This window comes from Leuresthes tenuis, unplaced genomic scaffold (assembly GCF_036924035.1).
Source record: "Leuresthes tenuis unplaced genomic scaffold, fLeuTen1.0.hap1 SCAF_3, whole genome shotgun sequence".
Taxonomy (NCBI): Eukaryota; Metazoa; Chordata; class Actinopteri; order Atheriniformes; family Atherinopsidae; genus Leuresthes; species Leuresthes tenuis.
The window spans coordinates 20,036,109-20,056,729 of NW_027325357.1; the positions used below are offsets into that span (position 1 = coordinate 20,036,109).

At 42.3% G+C, this 20,621-nt stretch overlaps 1 protein-coding gene across 1 annotated transcript in view; it reads right to left on the minus strand.

The window, feature by feature from the left end:
- Nucleotides 1-675: 675 nt before the first annotated feature.
- The window catches only part of mapkapk2a (MAPK activated protein kinase 2a), a 33,016-nt gene continuing 13,070 nt past the window's right edge, over nt 676-20,621 (minus strand). The window contains exons 2-10 of the mRNA XM_072382441.1: nt 15,000-15,139; nt 7,829-7,893; nt 7,541-7,620; nt 7,242-7,368; nt 7,058-7,133; nt 6,851-6,975; nt 3,551-3,636; nt 3,354-3,434; nt 676-2,475 (exon numbers count right to left, since the gene is read on the minus strand). Coding sequence (XP_072238542.1) covers nt 2,326-2,475; nt 3,354-3,434; nt 3,551-3,636; nt 6,851-6,975; nt 7,058-7,133; nt 7,242-7,368; nt 7,541-7,620; nt 7,829-7,893; nt 15,000-15,139 — 930 coding nt within the window. The 3' untranslated portion in view covers nt 676-2,325. The remainder of the gene's footprint in view (nt 2,476-3,353; nt 3,435-3,550; nt 3,637-6,850; nt 6,976-7,057; nt 7,134-7,241; nt 7,369-7,540; nt 7,621-7,828; nt 7,894-14,999; nt 15,140-20,621) is intronic.

Below are 20,621 nucleotides of genomic sequence, written 5' to 3' on the forward strand. Positions count from 1 at the left end.
TTAATTCTCTTGAGTTTTTTTCTAGTAAAAAGCACGTGTGTCTTGCGGTTTGTTGCAAATCAAGGGGTAAAACCTTCATGGGCCTACTATCGGGACTCCCCTGAAGCCCCATTTACCCTCCTTTTCTTCTACCTGGCAGACAAATGTGACAGAGATGACTGTGGGTTTCATCACACTCAGAGCAGGAGGCTCAGAGCCTACGGTCGACCCGCACCTGAGGAGAAACGACGATGTGCAGTAGCGGGAAACTTGCATTAAACACCCCAGAGTTGGCAAATGCGTGTTGACTCAATGCCACAATGTTGTTCTGCTACGCAAAAACGTATATTCCAGGAGTCACTCATGCTAGCAAGGATGATACATGTCTGTCACAGGTTGAGTCTGTGCACCCCGTGTTAAAGCCACAAATCCCAAGCCGAAACAACAACCTGAGTCATTGCAGGACCGTGATCGAACTGAAAAATTCTCAAAATGTGGAAGCATAGGTCAAATTTTGCGAAAAACACAGTAAGAGGCATTTGTTGAATTAGTGCGTAACGATCCAGGTGGTGTCTCACATGAAATATAAAGCATTTAAATAATAAATGGCAGCATTGTGCTTCATCTTAAGCTCGGGTTTGAAAAGGTGTTTTTGTATTTCAGTCAGAAAGAGGACAAAAGAGCAAGTTTGTTTCATAGGTTTTTTTTTTTTTTAATCCAAAGCTGAAGCAGACAAAAATACGGCAGGTGGAGCTGAACAGACTAAAAGACGAGAATAAAGACAGACATCTGTGCTTCAACTACAAAAATGTGTTTGGGGGGAAGTGGGTCACAAACATTCAGTGAACATTTTTACTGTGAAAGTTGTTTTTTGGGGTTTTTTTTTTAGGTGAAATCCAAATGTTATCGTGGATGTGATTTTCAAAAGTGAAGTGGACCAAACTGACAAAATTCAACATTTATTTCTCATGATAACGCGTGAGCCGGGACGTGTGGTGTCCTGAATAAAAATGAATAAAACCATTATACAGTCTGAGTGTGACAGTCTGCTGGTGGTATGTTACACTGTGCCCCATCATGAGAGGCAGATAAGTACTTTGTACTCCCCATCAGTGTAGTAGGAAGTGTGCACTGCGCCAAAATGAGTTGAAACTGAGGCCCCTGACAGCTGGGCAGGTGCAAGCAGCAGTACCACACTGCCTGGAACGCCTCTGCTTACATAAACACATACAAACGCCCCTTACTGTTGCTCCACATCTCCCCAGCACAGTGGCAAACAAAAATCACAACACAAAAGGTATAAACGTCATTCCAAGCGGACGAACACATCTGCATAGCATTAACCTGAAATATAATCTGGCAACATTTTCAAATTCTGAAGTAATGAAACGGGTAAAAGCTCGAACCAAATAATAGGAGGGGTTAAAAGCCGTTTGCTGATCAGCAATACTCAGTAAGGCCTATGCTAAAACGTTCATAAAATCCATGAAAAAATACAGTATCATTTGCCTCCTACTCTCCAATGAGCTACATGCAAGAGAAAGAAGAGCCGGTCTTGGTAATAATAATAATAAAAAAAAATTGAAAAATGAATTTTAAAAAAAAACACACGGCTTTTTTTCCCTGTCCTAAAACTACCTGATAAACAAGCATGGATTAAGGTAGGAGAGAGGGGCTGCGAGTGAGGTGCTCCGTCATAGTGGCACATTGCCCTTGGGAGTGCATAGGCCTCAGTTCAACATTCATGAGACAAACTGAACCTGACAGACACTCCCAGTCCGAGCTCCAGAAATTAGCATCCGCTTCCAGCTAACTCCGACAGTCAGGGACAGATTCCTTACATTCCATTGTCAGTTCAAAATACATCTGCTTACTTTGCATGTACAGACAAAAAAAGAAAGAAAAAAAATAATCACCTTCCCTCGTTTCTATTTTTGGGATTTAGCCATTTGATAGAACATTCACAGGTTTTTGGGGGCTGTGGGGTGAAAAATAACTAATGCTAAGGCTTCAGGTTTTATTCCAACATCCAAGCCCCTTGGAGTACACAACCTGATATTTTGAAAAAAAGAGGAGGAGAGAGATCTATCCTCTCTCTTCTCCCCTTCTCTCCAATTCATAATATATCTTCTCTGGTGTAAAAACACAAGATCCGACTCATAGTCTCCGACAGAGCGGAACGATGAGTTTGTTAAAATGGTAGAGTAACAAAAACACCCTTACAAAACATTAGAATCTGCCAAGAAAAATAAAACACTGAAAATCCATGCAATGCGACTCGTGTCGACAAATTATTGCTTCCTTTTTCACAACCTGTGTTTGTATGTGCATGCAATCGTGCATTTTTCAGTGGGCTGCAGCCTTTGGGTCTGGCATGGCATTATTGGCTTTCTTTCTCCTTTTTGTTAGCAGTGGGTTGGTTGAGTCCTCAATGGTCTTGATTTTAATCTGCTCATAGTCGACCCTCATCGTTGCCAAGGCACTGGTCATTTCCTCCTGAGAAACGGGGAAAAGAAGAAGAAAAGAATAGAAGAAAGTCAAAAGACTGCTTGCTTTACGCGCCAAAGTCTCCCATAGAGATACACAGACATAACTGTTGGCATCCTTCCATTAGAGAGAGAAAAAAAGTGTCACTGGAATCACTCGAAACAGAAAAAAAGCAGCAAACTGACTCGTGAGTCAGGGTCTCTGAGTAAGCTTCATCTTATAATTCAGTGTGAATGTGTTCAGGGAGTTATTGATGTCTTGGCTGCGCTGTACAAAATACACGGGACATTCACATTTAGTCTTTAGTTTAGTTTTCTTTAAGTAGGTTTGTTTGATTTTGACCTCAGAGCCAATATTTATGATTATGTTTATGCCTTTAGCAGACGCTTTTATCCAAAGTGCCTTACAGGTAGGCAGATAGAGTAAGGGGGTCTTGCCTGAGGATCCCTACTGGAGGTAATACCTTTAATGCATTTGAACCCAAGTCTCCCACATGAAAGGTGGCAATCATACCACTACACTATCCAGTCTATGATTAATGTTGTTCTTTACGTCCAACATGTCCAACACTACCTAAGAACCCAACATTCCAACAATAGAAAGAAGAAAAAACCCTGTTGAGTTCAGTTTCATAAGCAGGTAAATGTAACACCCCAGCACAATAACGACCTGCAGGAAACAAATCAGTGTTTTCCAGGTCTTACAATTATAGACTGAGAACCAGCAATACACACATCTGAACCCCTGCTGTGGACACCAGTGTTTGCACCGATATAATGTTAGAGATGTAGATGTAGATTGCTGGGCTAAGAACTAACTGTATTTCACATCAACCAAACAACGGTCACAGAGAAAACACACAGAAATTAAAGAAAACCACGTCTCACCTTGACTTCCTCCCATGTATCCTTTTCTTCCATTAGAACCCGGCTGGTGTGAAGTGGGGTCTGAGGAACCTCCATCGATTGCTTTGGGAGGGAAACACACATCCCAATCTTACTTTAGTGTGCTGATGTCAGCCAGAACAAACAAACAAAGTGTTAAAACCAGAGAAGTGAAGCGTGCAGAGAGAGAATGCTCATACATTGATCCATGGATGATTCATGAACTCCGTGATGGTCATCCTTTGGGTGGGCTCAGTCTTTAGGAGAGTCCTGATCAGCTGTTTAGCTGCAAACATAAAACATTCATACTGGAGTTTAACTTGAATAAATCATTTTCAAACTTCTTTCATACTATGATATCAAGGGGCAAGTACATATGTGTAACCAAAGGATTCAAAGTTTGACCCTGCATTATGAGACAAAACATGCTTATTATGAACCGTTTTATTATTTATAGAAAGCACTGAGGAAATATCTTTTCACGCATTTCTTTGGAATACTGCTGCTGAGAAATCAAAGTCTAAAAAGATCACAGCAAGCGACACAGCGAAGTCTACACTGATTCGCTGTTGCACATCAAACAAAACCCAGAGGTAGCTGTTCCACACATTTACCCACACATCCTTTTTCTAGAAAAAAAGGGTACAGACCACTTCCACCTAGCTTCTGGTTTCTTTTAACAAACAACATGTATAAGGCCTCACTTTCGACTGTGCAAATGTGAGGTGAAACACCTTGATCAGACTGCATTTTAACAAGAGCTTATGAAACAATAAAACAGCCACGAAACATCATTTCTGACGCCTAAGATGCAAATTCTCCCACACAGGTGAGCTGCACGTGATTGAGTTCAGTTTTATCAAAATACAGATTACAAGATCACAGAGCAGGAGAGAAGAAAACAGATGTCGAAGGTTGATGCTGGCTGAAAATAAACCGAATGAAAATGCTCAGTATTCTATTATGAATATTTCAATACTATAATGGCAGTCATTCTCGATTATTCAGATTTGTTGAGCAGTCAGACCAAAGACCTGGAAAATCTCGCAGGTTGACAGCTGGTGCTTCCAAACTTTCTGCATTCGGAAATAAGGAATGCTGTGTTCTTCAATATCAAATTCAACAGCATTTACTTATTTGTCTGTTTGCTATGACCCACGTGCCTCGACAATCCTCAAAGCTTCATGGTTTGGTTTTCACTCTGACAAACGGCATCATCTCTAACACAGCAAATAGACAGAAGTGTGCCTTCTTAATTACGTCACATAAAAAGCACAAGTGAATTCCTAACATCTTGTGGAGGCATTGGAAGGACCACAGATGGGTCAGAGGACAACTGCAGACGTGTTGAGGAAGGGTCTAAATAATGATGTCGATTTTTAGTAGATTAACAACAACAACTCCTAAACATGTTTTTGCTGTGTTGTTTTGAATGATTTTGTATAGACTGATTGCAATAAAAAAATATCTGTATGACTTTCCTAACTTCAGCAAATATGAACGTTTTAATGGAAACGCTGCCCTGCAGCCGCAGCCCTGCAGCCACTTCCTGCAGCCGCTGCCCTGCAGCCGCTTCCTGCAGCCGCAGCCCCTGCAGCCACTTCCTGAAGCCGCTTCCTGCAGTCGCTGCCCTGCAGCCGCTTCCTGCAGCCGCTGCCCCTGCAGCCCCGCAGCCGCAGCCCCTGCAGCCGCTTCCTGCAGTCGCTGCCCTGCAGCCCCACAGCCGCTTCCTGCAGCCGCAGCCCCTGCAGCCGCTTCCTGCAGCCGCAGCCCCTGCAGCCGCTTCCTGCAGCCGCAGCCCCTGCAGCCGCTTCCTGCAGCCGCTGGCCTGCAGCCCCGCAGCCGCTTCCTGCAGCCGCTTCCTGCAGCCCCGCAGCCGCTGCCCCTGCAGCCGCTGCCCCGCAGCCCCTGCAGCCGCTTCCTGCAGCCGCAGCCCCTGCAGCCGCTTCCTGCAGCCGCAGCCCCTGCAGCCGCTTCCTGCAGCCGCAGCCCCTGCAGCCGCTTCCTGCAGTCGCTGCCCTGCAGCCCCGCAGCCGCTGCCCTGCAGCCCCGCAGCCGCTTCCTGCAGCCGCAGCCCCTGCAGCCGCTTCCTGCAGCCGCAGCCCCTGCAGCCGCTTCCTGCAGTCGCTGGCCTGCAGCCCTGCAGCCGCTTCCTGCAGCCGCTGGCCTGCAGCCCCGCAGCCGCTTCCTGCAGCCGCTTCCTGCAGCCCCGCAGCCGTTTCCCCCCGCAGCCGTTTCCCCCTGCAGCCGCAGCCCCTGCAGCCGCTTCCTGCAGCCGCTTCCTGCAGCTCCGCAGCCGCTTCCTGCAGCCCCGCAACCTCTTCCTGCAGCCGCTGCCCCTGCAGCCGCTGCCCCGCAGCCACAGCCCCTGCAGCCGCAGCCCCTGCAGCCGCTGCCCTGCAGCCACAGCCCCTGCAGCCACAGCCCCTGCAGCCGCTTCCCCTGCAGCCGCAGCCCCTGCAGCCGCTGCCCTGCAGCCGCAGCTCAGGTTCTGCTGTGAGGCTTTCAGTCTCCAACAAAATATGACTGAACTTACACATTTTCTTTGACAATTTTGGAAGATGCAATTCGTTCATCTGCATCATGTGACAACTTTCTGTTAGCTTCTAGAGTAACTCGTGAAAAGACGTCTAAACTCTTCCCAATGATGACAAACAACAAACGGATAAGCAGATGAAACGTTGTGTAAAGGCGCGTTGATGTGTACATTCTCGCTCGGGAGGCGGGAGAGAGTGGGGATCAATGCACAACACAGTCACTGACAGACCAAGGTGCACGTTTAAATGAGGTACCTGCATGTACAGTTGAGCAGGAACACTTTCCTGCTCAACTGTTCGTGCAGGTAGTTGCAAGTGTAAAATAAGCACTGATCCACAGAATTGTGAGTTCTGTTGCTAGAGTGTTAGAGTGCGACAGAACAAGTGTTTATCCATCCAAATCCTCAAAGAATGATGCTGTGAATGAGGGTAAAACAGGACTCAGAATATGAATGAATGAACAAATCAATAACTAAATACATAGGCACGTTGTTGAAAGATCTGTCCTTCATCTCAAAACTTGAGAAACACAACAAGAGAGTGACGGGTGGGACAACTGTCTGCACCTCTTAACTTTCCTTATGGTTGTGACACTAACTGATGATATGTGACATTTCAGTCAGTATCTTATTTTTCTTTTCTGCTGCACACTTTTGCTTTCAGCGGCAGAGTGGACAGCTTTGCTTGCATTACAAATAAGACAAGGGCTGATATGTAAAACCTATCAGAAAAGTCTAGATCAGGGGTAGCCAACACAGTGCAGAAAAAAAAATAATAATCTAGACTCTAGATTATTATTTTTTTTCTGTAATTTGCTTAGTTCTGGACACAACAGCTACCAGAGGCTCATTGTTTAAACAGATGTTATACATCAAAGCACTATGGAAATATTCCAGAGCCATTCAGCCTTCCTAAACCATGTAAGTAATTGTGATTTTTGGTTTATTTTAGTTTTAGTCTTACCTTCCTCTGATACATCAGACCATTCAGGATTGGGAAATGTGTAGTGACCCATCCTGATCCTCCTCTTCATCCCAGGAGAGATGGCTAGACCGTGGTTAGAATAAAATGGAGGGTACCCACACAGTCTGTTGGACATTTAGAATGGCAACATTAGATACTGCAGTGAATAAAGATGAAGGGATCGGAGAGATAATGAGACTGACTTACAGGATATACATAATGACACCCAAAGACCACATGTCACATGACTTGTCATATTTCTCTGGACCCAGAACTTCTGGTGCTGCAGACACAAATGAAGAAAAAGAAAGGCAGAGAACATAGGATAAACGTTTACTGATAAGTCACAAAAGGAGCGACTGTGACGTTAGATGCTGAAGCCCATCCTTACCAACATAGTAGGGTGTGTAGCAGGGAGTATCTAAAGAGTTGTGGGAAGTGGTTTCCTTGGCAAAGCCAAAGTCTGTGAGTTTGAGCAGCGCACTGGGCCTCTTGGTAGAATACAGTAAATTCTCCGGCTGTGGAAAGTATTCAGTGATGCAGCAAAAAGAAGATTGTGATTAATGATTAGATTAGTAGCATCTAACATGGGTCATCTCTAACGTCAAACACTTGATGCTTAAATTTCTCAAGGAAGAGCTGGACATTTTCGTGTCAATCACTGGGATACTGCAAAGTTAGGACACCAACCTTGACATCTCTGTGTGCAATGTTGATCGCATGTAGGAACTGGATGGCCTCGCCGATGCTTTTCATGATATCAGATGCCTCTAAAGTAAAGAGACACATGGCTCTTTTTTAAAACAAAGTGATGGATTATGACAGATATACTAGCCACCGTGTCAGGAGAAGATGGTGTTGTATCCCGGTTGTGTGTGTTCATCTGAGTGCTGGGATTCATCTGAACCAGTGAGCTGTGCAGTCATTTAGTACAATGAAATATCTTATTAAATGATTGCATAATAATAAGCTTGTTACCTTTCTCTGTGAAGGCCTGGTCTCCTCTGTCCTGGATTCGACTAAAAAGCTCACCGCCATCCATACTGGGGGGGGGGGAAAGAGAAAAAAGTTGGGGTCTATAAATCTACTGTATCTGTACTGACGCTTCTCTTATCATATGTGCGGCCCTAAACAGCATCCACTGTGTCATACAGTCATGCTGGTGTGTTGCAATGGTGGCATCGGCAAAATGGGGAAATCATTGCTAATTCTGAAATCTAGGATCTTTGCATGACTAAATTTAAAAACAAAAAGCGATGAAGCCAAACAGCCCGCCATGATGTAAGAGCTAATCTAACTGTACTTTAGCCATATGATATGTAGCCAGCTCCTTTTCCCCCTTGTACTTATCTTCTCTTCCTCTGCCAGGAAGAGGTAGTCTCTGGTCTGTTGGCTGGCCACCCCATGTCAAAAACAAGGTCAGCGATTTGTATCAAACAATCTGCTGCCTGTAGCTCCATGAATGCATGTGAAGACTCTAAATATCTTCCGAAGGACGCCGACTTTCACCTAACTGTTCTCGGTGAGTAGATGAACGTATTTCATGCCAGAAATAAGGTCTAGGTTTAAAAATACCAGAGTTCCCCTTTAACATCTGATTACATGAACTCTAACCCCCCAGGACAGCCAAAATCCTTCTAAATCCTCAGCCGACAACAACATGCAACTATATATATCGACAATCATTCGAGTTCCCTACAAGGTCATCTAAAACTCACAACAGCGAGCTACATTCATATCTTCTTTAACTCATCCGTTGCGTGTAGCTACGCTGCCAAAGACTTCTTGACGACAAATGTAAAAGTAGCCAGTTTCATCAAAACTCAGTTCGTCACAGGAGAACGCACAGCAACCATTACTATTTCATGATACTAGTTTTATTTTGGTTGGACATGCAGTACAAATTGTGAATATCATACTGTCATACTATATTATATGAATCATTAATATCATACACCTGTCTCAGTGTAGCTCTATCTGACATGCACACTCTTCCTCTAATGACATCGATGTCTGAAAGCGGCCTCCTTCTGTTTAAAAGAGCAACGCGTCTTCCAAACTGACCTAACTGTGTAAAACTCTGCACCGCGTTCCAAATTGTATTTATGTGTCACAGAGATTACATCTTTTGTTTTTCCATTAAACTCGTGGATGGTATTGTGTCTCAGGGCTCTTTGGATCACTGGAATCAATCTCAGACACCTGTGATAGTTAGTTTGCCAGGTGATCCCCATTAAAGGAAAAACTACTGAAGAAGGACGTTCCACATTATTAAGCAGACCACCATTTTCAAGCAGTATGGGGAAAAAATAAAGGATCTCTCTGCTGCTGAGAAGCGCAAAATAGTTGAATGCCTTGAACAAGGCACAAAAATTTCACAAAAATCATATTTCACAAAAAATTTATCGCGTACTGTTAAGAGATTTGTGGCTGATTCAGAGCACACACGGGTTCGTGCAGATAAAGGCACAACGAGGAAGGTTTCTGCCAGACAAATACATCGAATTAAGGGAAAATCTGCTAAAATGCCATTATAAAGCAGCAAACGGGTATTTGGAGCTGCCTCTGGAGTCCCGCGAACATCAAGGTGTAGGATCCTCCAAAGGCTTGAAGCTATGTATAAACCTACTATTCGCCCACCCCTAACCAATGCTCACCAGCAGAAACGCTGCAGTGGGCCCAGAAATACATGAAGACTGGTTCGCTGGCGAGTGCCGTGCAACCCTGGATGGTCCAGATGGAAGGACAAGTGGATGGTTGGTGGACGGCCACCAACTCCCAGCAAGGCTGCGACGTCAGCACGGTGGTGGCGGAGTCATGTTTTGGGCCGGAATTATGGAGAGAGAACTGGTCGGCCCCTTTAGAGTTTCTGAGGGTGTGAAAATGAGCTCTGAGAAGCATGTGGAGTTTCTCACTGACCACTTTCTTCCATGGTATAAAAAGAAGAACCATGACAAAAGCATCTCATGCTGCAAGGAATAACCTCTGCATCATTGGCTGCTATGTGCATAGGAGGCGAGAAACTCATGGTGTGGCCCCCACCCTCCCCTGACCTCAGCCCTACTGAGAACCTTTGGAGCATCCTCAAGCAAAAGATCGATGAGGGTGCGAGGCAGTTCACATCCAAGCAGCAGCTCTGGGAGGCTATTCTGACGTCTTGCAAAGAAATAATAATAGAAACTCTCCAAAACCTCACAAGGTCAATGGATGCAAGAATTGTGAAGCTAAAATATAATTTGCATAATAATTTGGAACGCATGTAGGGTCTTTTCTTTTTTTTACGTACAACAGCAATTTTGGACTAATAGAATTCCATATAGTCAACAACAGAAAAACTTAATTAGTAATACTGTATGCTGGTAGTTGTTGTGAGACATAAGCGGTAGCTGCAGTTAATATGTTTTGTTCAAAAAAGAGTGATGGAAAATCCCATTCTGCACGAGTTTAAGATGAAGTGCATAAAGTGTGAAGTGTGTTATTTCCTCCTTCGGCTGCTTCTCACTGACTGGGACTGAGACATCTCTCAAAGTCTGACAGCCGGCGTATGTTTGCACTTATTGTCTTCTTTCCGCAGCAGAGTTCAAGCTGTTTAATTAGAGAACGTTTGTGTGCGTTACTCTGCGAGACTGATCGAAACTCACGAATAGAAGGAGGAAGAGGTGTTAAAAATGATCAGAAAATAACATGCTAAAGATGGTTTGTAGCTACATTGCTCAGGTCCATCGAACAAAGTTGACTTCACTGAGCTGGAATCAACGCAGAAGAAACAGAAAAAGATGGAGAGAGAGAAAGAGAGAGAAACTATGCTTGCGTAGGCATTTCCATTAGACCCACTGTGCTTTAGTCCTCCCATTGTTTCACAGTCTTTTCTGCAGTTTCTGATGGAGAGCTGGCTTTTAAAGAGGCATTGACTAAAAGAAAATTATTATAATTATAAAGTTATTTGCTTTATGAAAAAAATGTTTAAAGCACTGAGGAGTTGTATTTTCCGTGAAATACAACTAAGCACCAACATGGCTCATTAGAATGACCACACAGGAAAAAAAACCAAAGACATGACCATGCACAAAACTTGCAGAAAAGGTAACAGGTCTTTTTGTCAAATGTGCAACTAACAGACTCGAGAGTTTGAGAAATTTGTACCCGATAAGTTTCATTTAATCTTATCACCGAGTATGACTGTGTGAGTTTCATATGCAACCATCATTACCAATTTCATATCTGTGTGTTCAAAGGTTTGTGACACCGTGGACCTATTCTTCAGGCACACAAGTGTCGATGGGAGCACAAAAAGTGCAGACTAAGAAATGTGCATGCGGTTAGTCAGGGCAGTCCCACGGCTCCAACTTCTCAAAATCATTCACATTTTTGCATACCGAGAAACGGACACCAGAAAATTCGAGCAGCGAGGCAATCCCTCAGTTATGCAAATGATCTCACATTAATCTCACATGGTTAGGAGATATTCTTGAGGTGTCTAAACCCCACCCAGTTCCTCTGCATTTCTGAAAAACGGTGTCGGCAGCGTGACTTCTCAGCACATGATGGATGATTTTGATGAACACCCTCATGCACAGTTTGAAGTCACCTCACCAGCAAAGATTATATTATGGAGGCATTTAGATAATACAAAACACCACAACTGCGAGCTTAAAAAAAACTTTTCTTCATCTTTTCTTTTTTATTATTTTTATCTATATACACTAAATAAAACCTTGCACCGATGTTATGAGCCAATTTGAGCTTAAAGATTAACAGCTGCTTACAACAGTCTGGTCAGCAGTTTGTTTTACGCAACAATTCATGCCATCCATCTATTTTCTATACCCGCTTAATCCATCGGTCGGGTCTCAAACGAGAGGCGGGTGCACCCTGGACAGGTCGGCAGTCCATCACAGGGCCACACAGAGACAAACGAGGCAAACAACCACACATGCTCACACTTACGCCAAAGGACAATTTTAGAGACACCGATTAACCTAACATGCATGTTTATGGACGGTGGGAGGAAGCCGGAGTACCCAGAGAGAACCAACGCATGCAAACTCCACACAGAAAGGCCCCAGCTGGGAGTTGAACCTGGAACCCTCTTGTTGTGAGAAGATGGTGCTGACCACCACACCTCCGTGCACCCCCAACAATTCATGCTTTTCAAATAAAATATTCATATCATGTAACCTACTGTCAACCCTGAACTTCCTAAGTTCAGATGGTGACCTGATGCAGTGAATTGGGGATCTGATAAGCAACACTTGACAATATATTAAAACAGTTAAATATAGGTCAGACGCACTATGACTCATCACAGGTAGCGGAAGGAGAACTGACTCTGCAGGTTATCTTCATCAGTGTGATATTCTAGGAAACGTTTTAGTTTCATCAGAAAAATGACTTTTGATGCCATTTCAAGCCGAGTCCATTTTCTCAAGGAAGTTAGTCATCACTTACAGCATTTGTGCATGTGAGCGTGTAGGCAGACGGGACCCCTGCTTCAGCACTACAATGCTAACCACAGACCTAATGAAGGCACGTTACAAGTTGTTGGAGGTTTCGTGGTTTAGAATGCAACGAGATGAAAATAGTAAGGCAGAAAAAAAAAAAGGCACTTCTCTCATTTAGGAGAAATGAGGCATTTTCGTGCGAAGCAGATTTACAATAAGTTAACTGGGCTGAAATGTGTTTAGAACAAAGGTGAAAGCAAAACGCTCGCCACTTCAGATTCACCCTGGGTAACCGCTATTTTTCTGCTAACATTAGAAAGTGCAGACTGTGGTTATTAATACAAAAAAAAAGTAATTCATTGAGTGAATATTTTTGCTTAGATAGCAAAAACTGTTATTAAAAGTCACATTAAGCCCTTTTGATATAAAAAATTGTCCATTTAAACTGTAAAAGAAGAACAGTGTCGTGTATAAGAAAAAGACTGATGCTAACAAGCTGCTACCATTGCAGGTAGAAAAGGTGTGCCGCTATCATCTAATGTTACTGTAATATAACTAAAAAGACAGCCGAGCTTCTTTTGGAATCCACAAAACTTTGCTATATGAAATCATATCAGATTACACTGATATATACCAGTTTTCACACTGCATTTAAGCAGCTAGACAACATCTGGCAGTGTGGATTAACACTATGTTGGATGAACAGAATTCCTGCAGCTGGTTTCTGCAATGTGTAGCCTGGTGCAGTGATGTGGCCTTTTATGTAGATCATTATACGAATGAGGCTGAGGTATCAAACCAGGCTTCCGTTTAAAAAAAAAAAAAAAAAAAAAAAAAAAAAGACATAGCCAGCAAAAATATATGACAGAAAGTAAAATAGGCATGTCTAGAAGCACAGATAACTGCTCAATGCTGTTTCATGTTCCATGTGATCAGTGGCACTTTTCATACAGTGTGGTAAGTCAACCGAGAGCCTTGAATTGAAGTGTGGCCATTCAACTCAATAACCGCAATGCAATACTGACAATTTTGTGCCGCGTTGACAGTACTGTAGCGGTTGCAGTCAGATTTGTATGAATAAGTCACAGTCCACACTTAGAACGTAGAAAGTTACGCATTTTTCACAGCACATTCAACTAAAAGAAGAGAACAGAGCCAACAAAGTGCCTCGTCGTGTGCGAGATGTAGCTCTTTTTCCCCCGCAGTGCCCAAAAAAACATGACACAATGAGAAGCTGACGAGAATCTCACAAGTGGGTCAAAGGGTGATGATGGAAACCAACCAAAACAAATACTTTCTCCACATCTGGCTGTCAGTTTGTTGGCGATTGTTATCTTACGTTACATTCACACCTACACATCTCCTACAGCTGCAATATGCGTATTTCTGTTAAATCAGTCAGTAGAAACTTGACACAGCAGAAATCTGCTGAAAGAACGAGAAACCAAAGAAGAACAGAGAAGCTGTGCTGCTCATGTGGCCGCAACTCAGTAAACATGAATGGAGCAAATCTGTGTATTATTAATGACTTTCACTGCTCATGTCCCCTCTATCTCTCTGTTTGAGGTCATCTTACACACAGGTATAGCTAAATTCAGCACGGATGTCTTTGATTTACTTGTGACAAAAAGATGCAAAAAGATCAAACTTTGGAACATGCGCAGAGTCCACTTGAGTCTAGCTGAGTAAATACCTCCAGGAGTGGTTTGAGCCGAACAGCAACATGGTTGTTTGGTCTCAGCTTTGGTACAGTTATAGTCACACTTGCATGTTTACATACAACTGCTCATACATATGTCTGAATTTGGTCAACATGCTCATCTTTAAGAGGCTAATAACTTCTTACTTGGTTGCATCACCATGGAAATAATGCTTTAAGAGATAAGAGACCAACACATGTAAAAGCCGCATCCTAGCCAATCAAAAAATAGATTAATTAATTAATAAAAACCACATGGGTGCGTGGTCAGTAAGAGTCTTCAGACTACTTGGTTTAAAGGGCATCTCACAGTATAACAAACTTTCTAATATACTTTGAGAATGCATCTGCTGCATATTCATTTAATGAAAAACACAAATCAATAAAAATCTACTTATACTTGAATGACATGCCAGCCATGTATTGATCAGCACATTAACTTATGCACTGACATGGTTGGCTGCCAAATATTCGAAAAAAAGAAAGCTGACGGTTTGCATTACTTTGCTTTTTTTTTTTTGTCAGCTTTCCTTCCTCTTTTGGCGAAGTAACTGCCTCCCAGAAATATATGATTGTGATTCATCATCTGATGCCAACTACATCAGTTTTATATCTACATGCCATAAGCTAGAGTCAGGAAACTTGCGTTGACTTACCAAGTTCACACTGTGGGACGAATTAGCAAGTTTTCAATTGTTAGGGTTACTTAAACCAGATCAGCTAAGGATACCCTGGATTTGTTGAACCTGCCTCATAGTACAGTCCCCTGCATTCATGTGTCAAACTTGTCTTGATACTGTTTAGAAACAAAATAATGTTCCTTGCTGTGCCAACGCCAAATAAATCCGCCTTTACTGTCAGTCAAATGCCTGGCAGCCACTTTTGGCAAGAGAGTAATGAGCTGCATTAATCTAAACTCAATTCCATGTAAATCTATTCAACACAATACATAGGAAGGCAGTCTTGCAGGTGTGTGTGTGTGTGTGTGTGTGTGAGACTATGCACTCACCATTCCATGACAATAAGCAGACACTTTCGACCCTGATAAAGGTTCTCAAAAACTTCAATGATGCGCACGATGTTCGAACAAGGTGATGCCCTCCAGTGAAGCTCCACCTCCCTGCGGGCCTTGGGGCAGTCCTGCAGCATCTGGGCAGATGGACAGAGACAGGAAGGGGTCAGGCTGATCGTATCATAAATACAAACTAAAATATACCAGTAATAAGTTATACATATGCCAAGTGAAAGAAATGGAGCACTTCCTCATGGTAGGACAATCAGCTTGGAATTTAATTGGAATCTTGTACTGATCAAAGGGTTTAAATACACACACGCACACACACACAGGCGTGTGCACAACTAATTCACAAAAACAGCAAACATAAAAGAGAAAAGGGCAGTGCTGCCATCAGATGGCAGAACATTGAAAATGTATTTATGTTTTCCAATTCAGTTTGTGTGTAAGTGGCGCCCTCTGTGTGTGACACGTGGTTAATACACTATTCAACAACAAAACTCAGTCAAATGACTTGTGTCGTATTTTTTGGCAACATGTCATGAGCTGTGGAACATAATGGCATCCAAAGGGGAGTCTAAAATGAGACATTTGCTGTTGGTATGTAGTTGTGTCCTCAGGAGCCAAATCATGTTCTGAGTCATACTCATGTCAAGGCTTTCCCTCAGTTTTTAAGTTTTAGGGGTTGGGTTTAAACTGGCCACTCGTGTTTAGTAAGCTGAGGAGTTTACAGTGGATAGGGGTGTCCACTGTAAATTATATGACCTTGTTGGTTGTAAAAAACATCAGAAAATGCCACGAAGCTCGTCACAGCAAAGTCTCTCTGAGCAGTAACAACGGTTGCCTGGTCAAAAAAGACCTGAAATTCTAAACTATGAACACCAAACTGTCTCAAAGAAAAGTAATTGTTCTGATTTGCTACCCTTTGAAAACAAGTATGTAGTAAGTATTTATTTGAATTTAGAAGACGACAACGCAGACGTCGGTATTCAAACCAATTAAGGATGCGCAGATGTGTAATTTTCATAGCGTCGGTGTGATTTATCACAGGCAACTGTTTTCCCTCCAAAACTAAAACTAAAAACACTAAATATTCAGTAACTTTGACAGCGATAAAGGAAAAACAGGTTTGTGGCAGACTTGAAGAGGTTTTTAAGTATATCAGCTGAAAATCTGAACGTTAAATGAGCGTTCATGGATTCATGATGAAATCTCAAGTAAAACCTGTCAGTGGAGGAGGAAAAAAAAAAAACAATGTTAGGACTGACAATGGGGCAATAGTCTGTCCATTTTGTTGTGTATTACATTCCAAGACTGCCCACTGTCACAGCACAACTGCTGACTTCATTCCAGCGAGCAACAGTAGCCAGTATCTGCTCTCTGGTCTTCAGTTCATCTAAATGTTTTTAAGCCACCGATTCCAGATTACATAATAAACATATTTACGTGTTTAGTTACCCCTCATTTCTGTACATTTTGCTTTCAAGCTTTCTTGTAAGATTTAAAGTGGTTTGATCAATTGTTTCCCAGCCTCTCTGGAACTCCCTCAGCAACTTTTTTTTAGTTGCTTTTTTCCTTTTATTTTCAGTGCAGCCCCTTAACACTGACCTGTGATTCATTCAACCGTTAAAAAAGGCAGCTAACTTAAGAGATGAACTAGAGTTTTTATTCTGTACAAAACAGACCGCTTGGCAAAGATCCACAATTTCCTGGAAATATATTAAGAAATGCGAGGTGACTCTTGACTTTTGTCATGACTCACATGAGGCACCAGTGAGGTACATTTCAACAACACGGCTGTCGTACAGGTACAATCACTAGTCCCACATTTTTAGCATGCAGTGATTTCCAATTAAATCGAATGTATGAGACAACAGAAAGATTTCAACTGCTGTCAAACTCTCCTCTGAGACTTGTTACAGCAACACTTCCTCCGTCTGAACATGTACAAACACAGAAAAATACAAATAATTAAGAATTAACATAAACTACCAGAATACAGATTACATTATCACTGAGTCATCTGATCAGTCAGATGCTAGAAAGCCTGAGGTTCTGCATTCTCAACTTTGTTTCAACACACCTACCTAGATGAAAACAAGAAAAAAAAGAAAGGAGGAAGTCACACTGACAAACTATATTGGAACGATGCCAACACGATGATCCAAAAAGTCAAACGGACCGTCAAAAACTGAAGCAGGATGGAGTACGCGAATTAACCCAAGTGCAACGTTTTACAGACAAAGTTTACTCACAACATAAGACCGAAATCACCACTTTTCAATGTATTCATGAACTTCACCTTAACAGCCTGCGATATCACATTTTTGTCAATTGCAAAATCATTTGTAGTCACTAATACACATTTTCTATGACTAACAACTCACTTGTCAGTTCACCATCTTCACATATAATTTCTCTCTTACCATTTAAGTTGACCTAATAGATTTAGAAAAATAATAAGTATATTACATAAAAAGAGCACTGAGCGGCGGTTAAAACATGAGGTGGGAGCCCCTTGGTACCCCAGGGCCTCCACTACATGGATTAGTGGCTTAGTGACGTAACTTCAGGCTCAACCCTGGGTTGCCAGTTTCACAAGATGGTTCACTTCTTATCAGGATGCATCATTTCAGCAACTATGGGTGAAAAAAAAAGCTCAAGAGCTGGTTTTGTTCAAGATAAGAGATCAACACGTGTCTAAGCGCCACCTCCAAACCAATCAGGTGTTTATGAAAGATATCTCAGCAGAGGGAAACTATTGTCTAAACAAAGAGAGACGACTCTCATGTGTGTTCTTGTTGAACTCGGATTTAGTAGTGACATCAATTTTCATCAGATTTCATCAATCAGATCGCTCACACCACATTCAGAGGTGGTGCAGGACAATGTTGCCCACATTCATATGATAACCTGCACACAATCCAGTCTGGGGACACACTGTAGGACCGCCTACTGACCTAAAGACACTCCAAGCAAGCAGCGGCGCTACCACCAGGATGTTCTCTTGGCCTCCCGCTTTCCAGAGAAATTACACTGTACAAAACTCAAAGAATTGATCATTCACAGAAAACGTGCCGCTCGTCTTTGAAGTTCATTTGAGAAATAACCAACAAATTGAGGTTGGGAGGATTAAGGGGAGGACAGCGGAGAAACAGGGCGACTTCACCCCGGCTGGATGGATGGATGCTGGAAGAGCCCCTCCTCGACCGCAAGATTGAAGAGTTGGAGAAGACCGAGCATAACTTAGATCTAGAGCGAACCTCAGAAGAAATCTGCAGTTCTTATTTACAAAGGACGAGGAGTCATCAAAGGCAACAGTTTTCCATCGGACTGTAGATTATAGATTGGATTTCTGAAAGTTAGTTCTTGCTCGACTTGTTCCATTGGACGGACCGGCAGAGGGCTCCGGGACCTTGGTTGGGGTCAGGAGTTCCCCGTTGACCGGACCTGGAACAGGAAACAGGGAAACAGCTGCGTCTCACTCCTTCTCTCGCTTCCTCATTGTGACTCGAATCACCAGCCTCAGCTCAGTGGTAATAGAATTTAGTTATCTAAAATTAGCATTACTAGTATGGTGATCTTTTATCTATTTTTGAGCTGTCATGCTTTGCCCTTGAATGTTAATAAATCCATCATTATTGGAATTAAAGCAGAAGTTGAGGACACTGAATTAATTTACTCCTCATAGGATCTAAAACGGGGCTTGTGTGTTAACAGGAGGTTCTGAAGGGTTATTCTAGCCAAAGACTTTTAAATCCTTGGGGCTTACCAGGCCACTTAATTACAACATGGCACCACACCAAGTGCACGGATCCATAAGATGAGAGCTGCCCTTAACGGACGTGGCTCATATCTACCTATAGCTCGAAGGTCATTCAGTTAGAAGCATTATCAGAGTAAGCAGGGCAGGCATCCGGACGTAGGCAGTTAGTAGCCAGGCGAGTCTCCTCGTCACCAGCTTAAGCAGTCCCAGATTCTACAACAGCAGCTGCAGGCTCCACCCTTTAAACGGAGAGCTGAACCAGACCACCTGTACAGGGATAAAACTGGAGATCTAACACTGCAGAATCGGTGCACGCTGTGAACAAAGTTCCATCCTCAAGAAGCTTCTTTATACCTGGCTCTGTGCATACATGGCTGCGCAGTTGGATAACAATATTCTCACATGACATGGTCGTTCTTTCATGTGACTACTGTGGTAAAAATCACCAGATCGAGGTTTACGTGCAAACCAGAGAAGAATAAGTGAAAGATTACACACACAGATGCAACAGCGATCTGTGGGAATACACTGAACAAACACAACACACATTGTATCACTTTTACATACATTACCACTATGCTGATGTCAGACATTAGCATCTGATGACACAATGTCCTCTTGATTCAGTGACTGTTGCAAGTCACATGAGTTTTATATCGTGTGAATAAATTAGTGCCGTTTATATATTATCGATAAAATTCAGCCACAGCAGACGAATAGACCTCCGCCCACTGCTCATTTTAGACGCATCGATACTTACAGTAACACCAGGAATCATTGTCATTTTAAGCATCCCTTGGTAACACTACAACAGGAACATTTAAAAAAAAATAATGATGATGAACAACATTGTGTTGAGACAGAAAATGTGTGTTTGTTTAAAACTTTTTTTTTTAAAAAGTTCATTTGCATTTGATGCGAAGAACACTTTCTGGTTTTAGTTAAACTTCCAACTTTTTCCAACATGAGATAGTCGGACTATGAACTATGGACTAGTTTACACAACTGTACTGTCCACACTGCTTAAAGGTCTGCAGACTTCTGGCCAAATATAAACCAGCTTCATAAAGAAATCACTTAAAATGATTTTGACATTTTATACGCTGGAATTTCTTGCTTTCTTCGTGCATTTTAAATAATCAATTGTGTTTTACCAAGGTTGCGTTGTCATGTAACAGATGGCATACTACTGAAGACGCTCATCAATTAGATACCAATCAATGGATTAAATAACTGGATTAAGAAAACATTAACATCCATCACTGTGCTTTCTTACAACCTCTACTTGTGAAACAAATGAAATGGTGTCATTTGCTCCAACTCAACTCTGGGTACTGGCTGCTTTCCTCTTCCAAACACCAGTTTATGTGAGGGCTCTCTGACCAATAAGGGAGGAAGTATGTGAAGATGTTCTGCGTCGGATCATCTGAACTAAGCCCGAGTGAGACTGTTAGGTTGAACTGTTTTTGTAGAGTCGAGGAAAAGCAGTCAATGAGTGCCCAGCATCAACAGAGAGAGCCTTTGTTACCAGGAAGAGTTGGTATGGAGTGGTGGTGTGTACCTGCTTTATCTCAACACTAAGCACACAACAGAGTTCAACCACCCTTTAGGATAGAACAAACAGGGACGGGTCTTAGACACTGTATCAAAAGAAAAAAAAAAATAACTAAAAAGGTACACGTATGGTTCTTTAAAAAAAAAAATAAAAAAAATAAAATGTGATTTACTTAGAATATATAAAAATACTTTTTAAATAATTTACAATGTAAACAGAAACAAATGAATGTGAAAATAAACTGAAACGCATTTTCTTTTGCATTTGATTATTTGTATATACACATTTCCTTTTA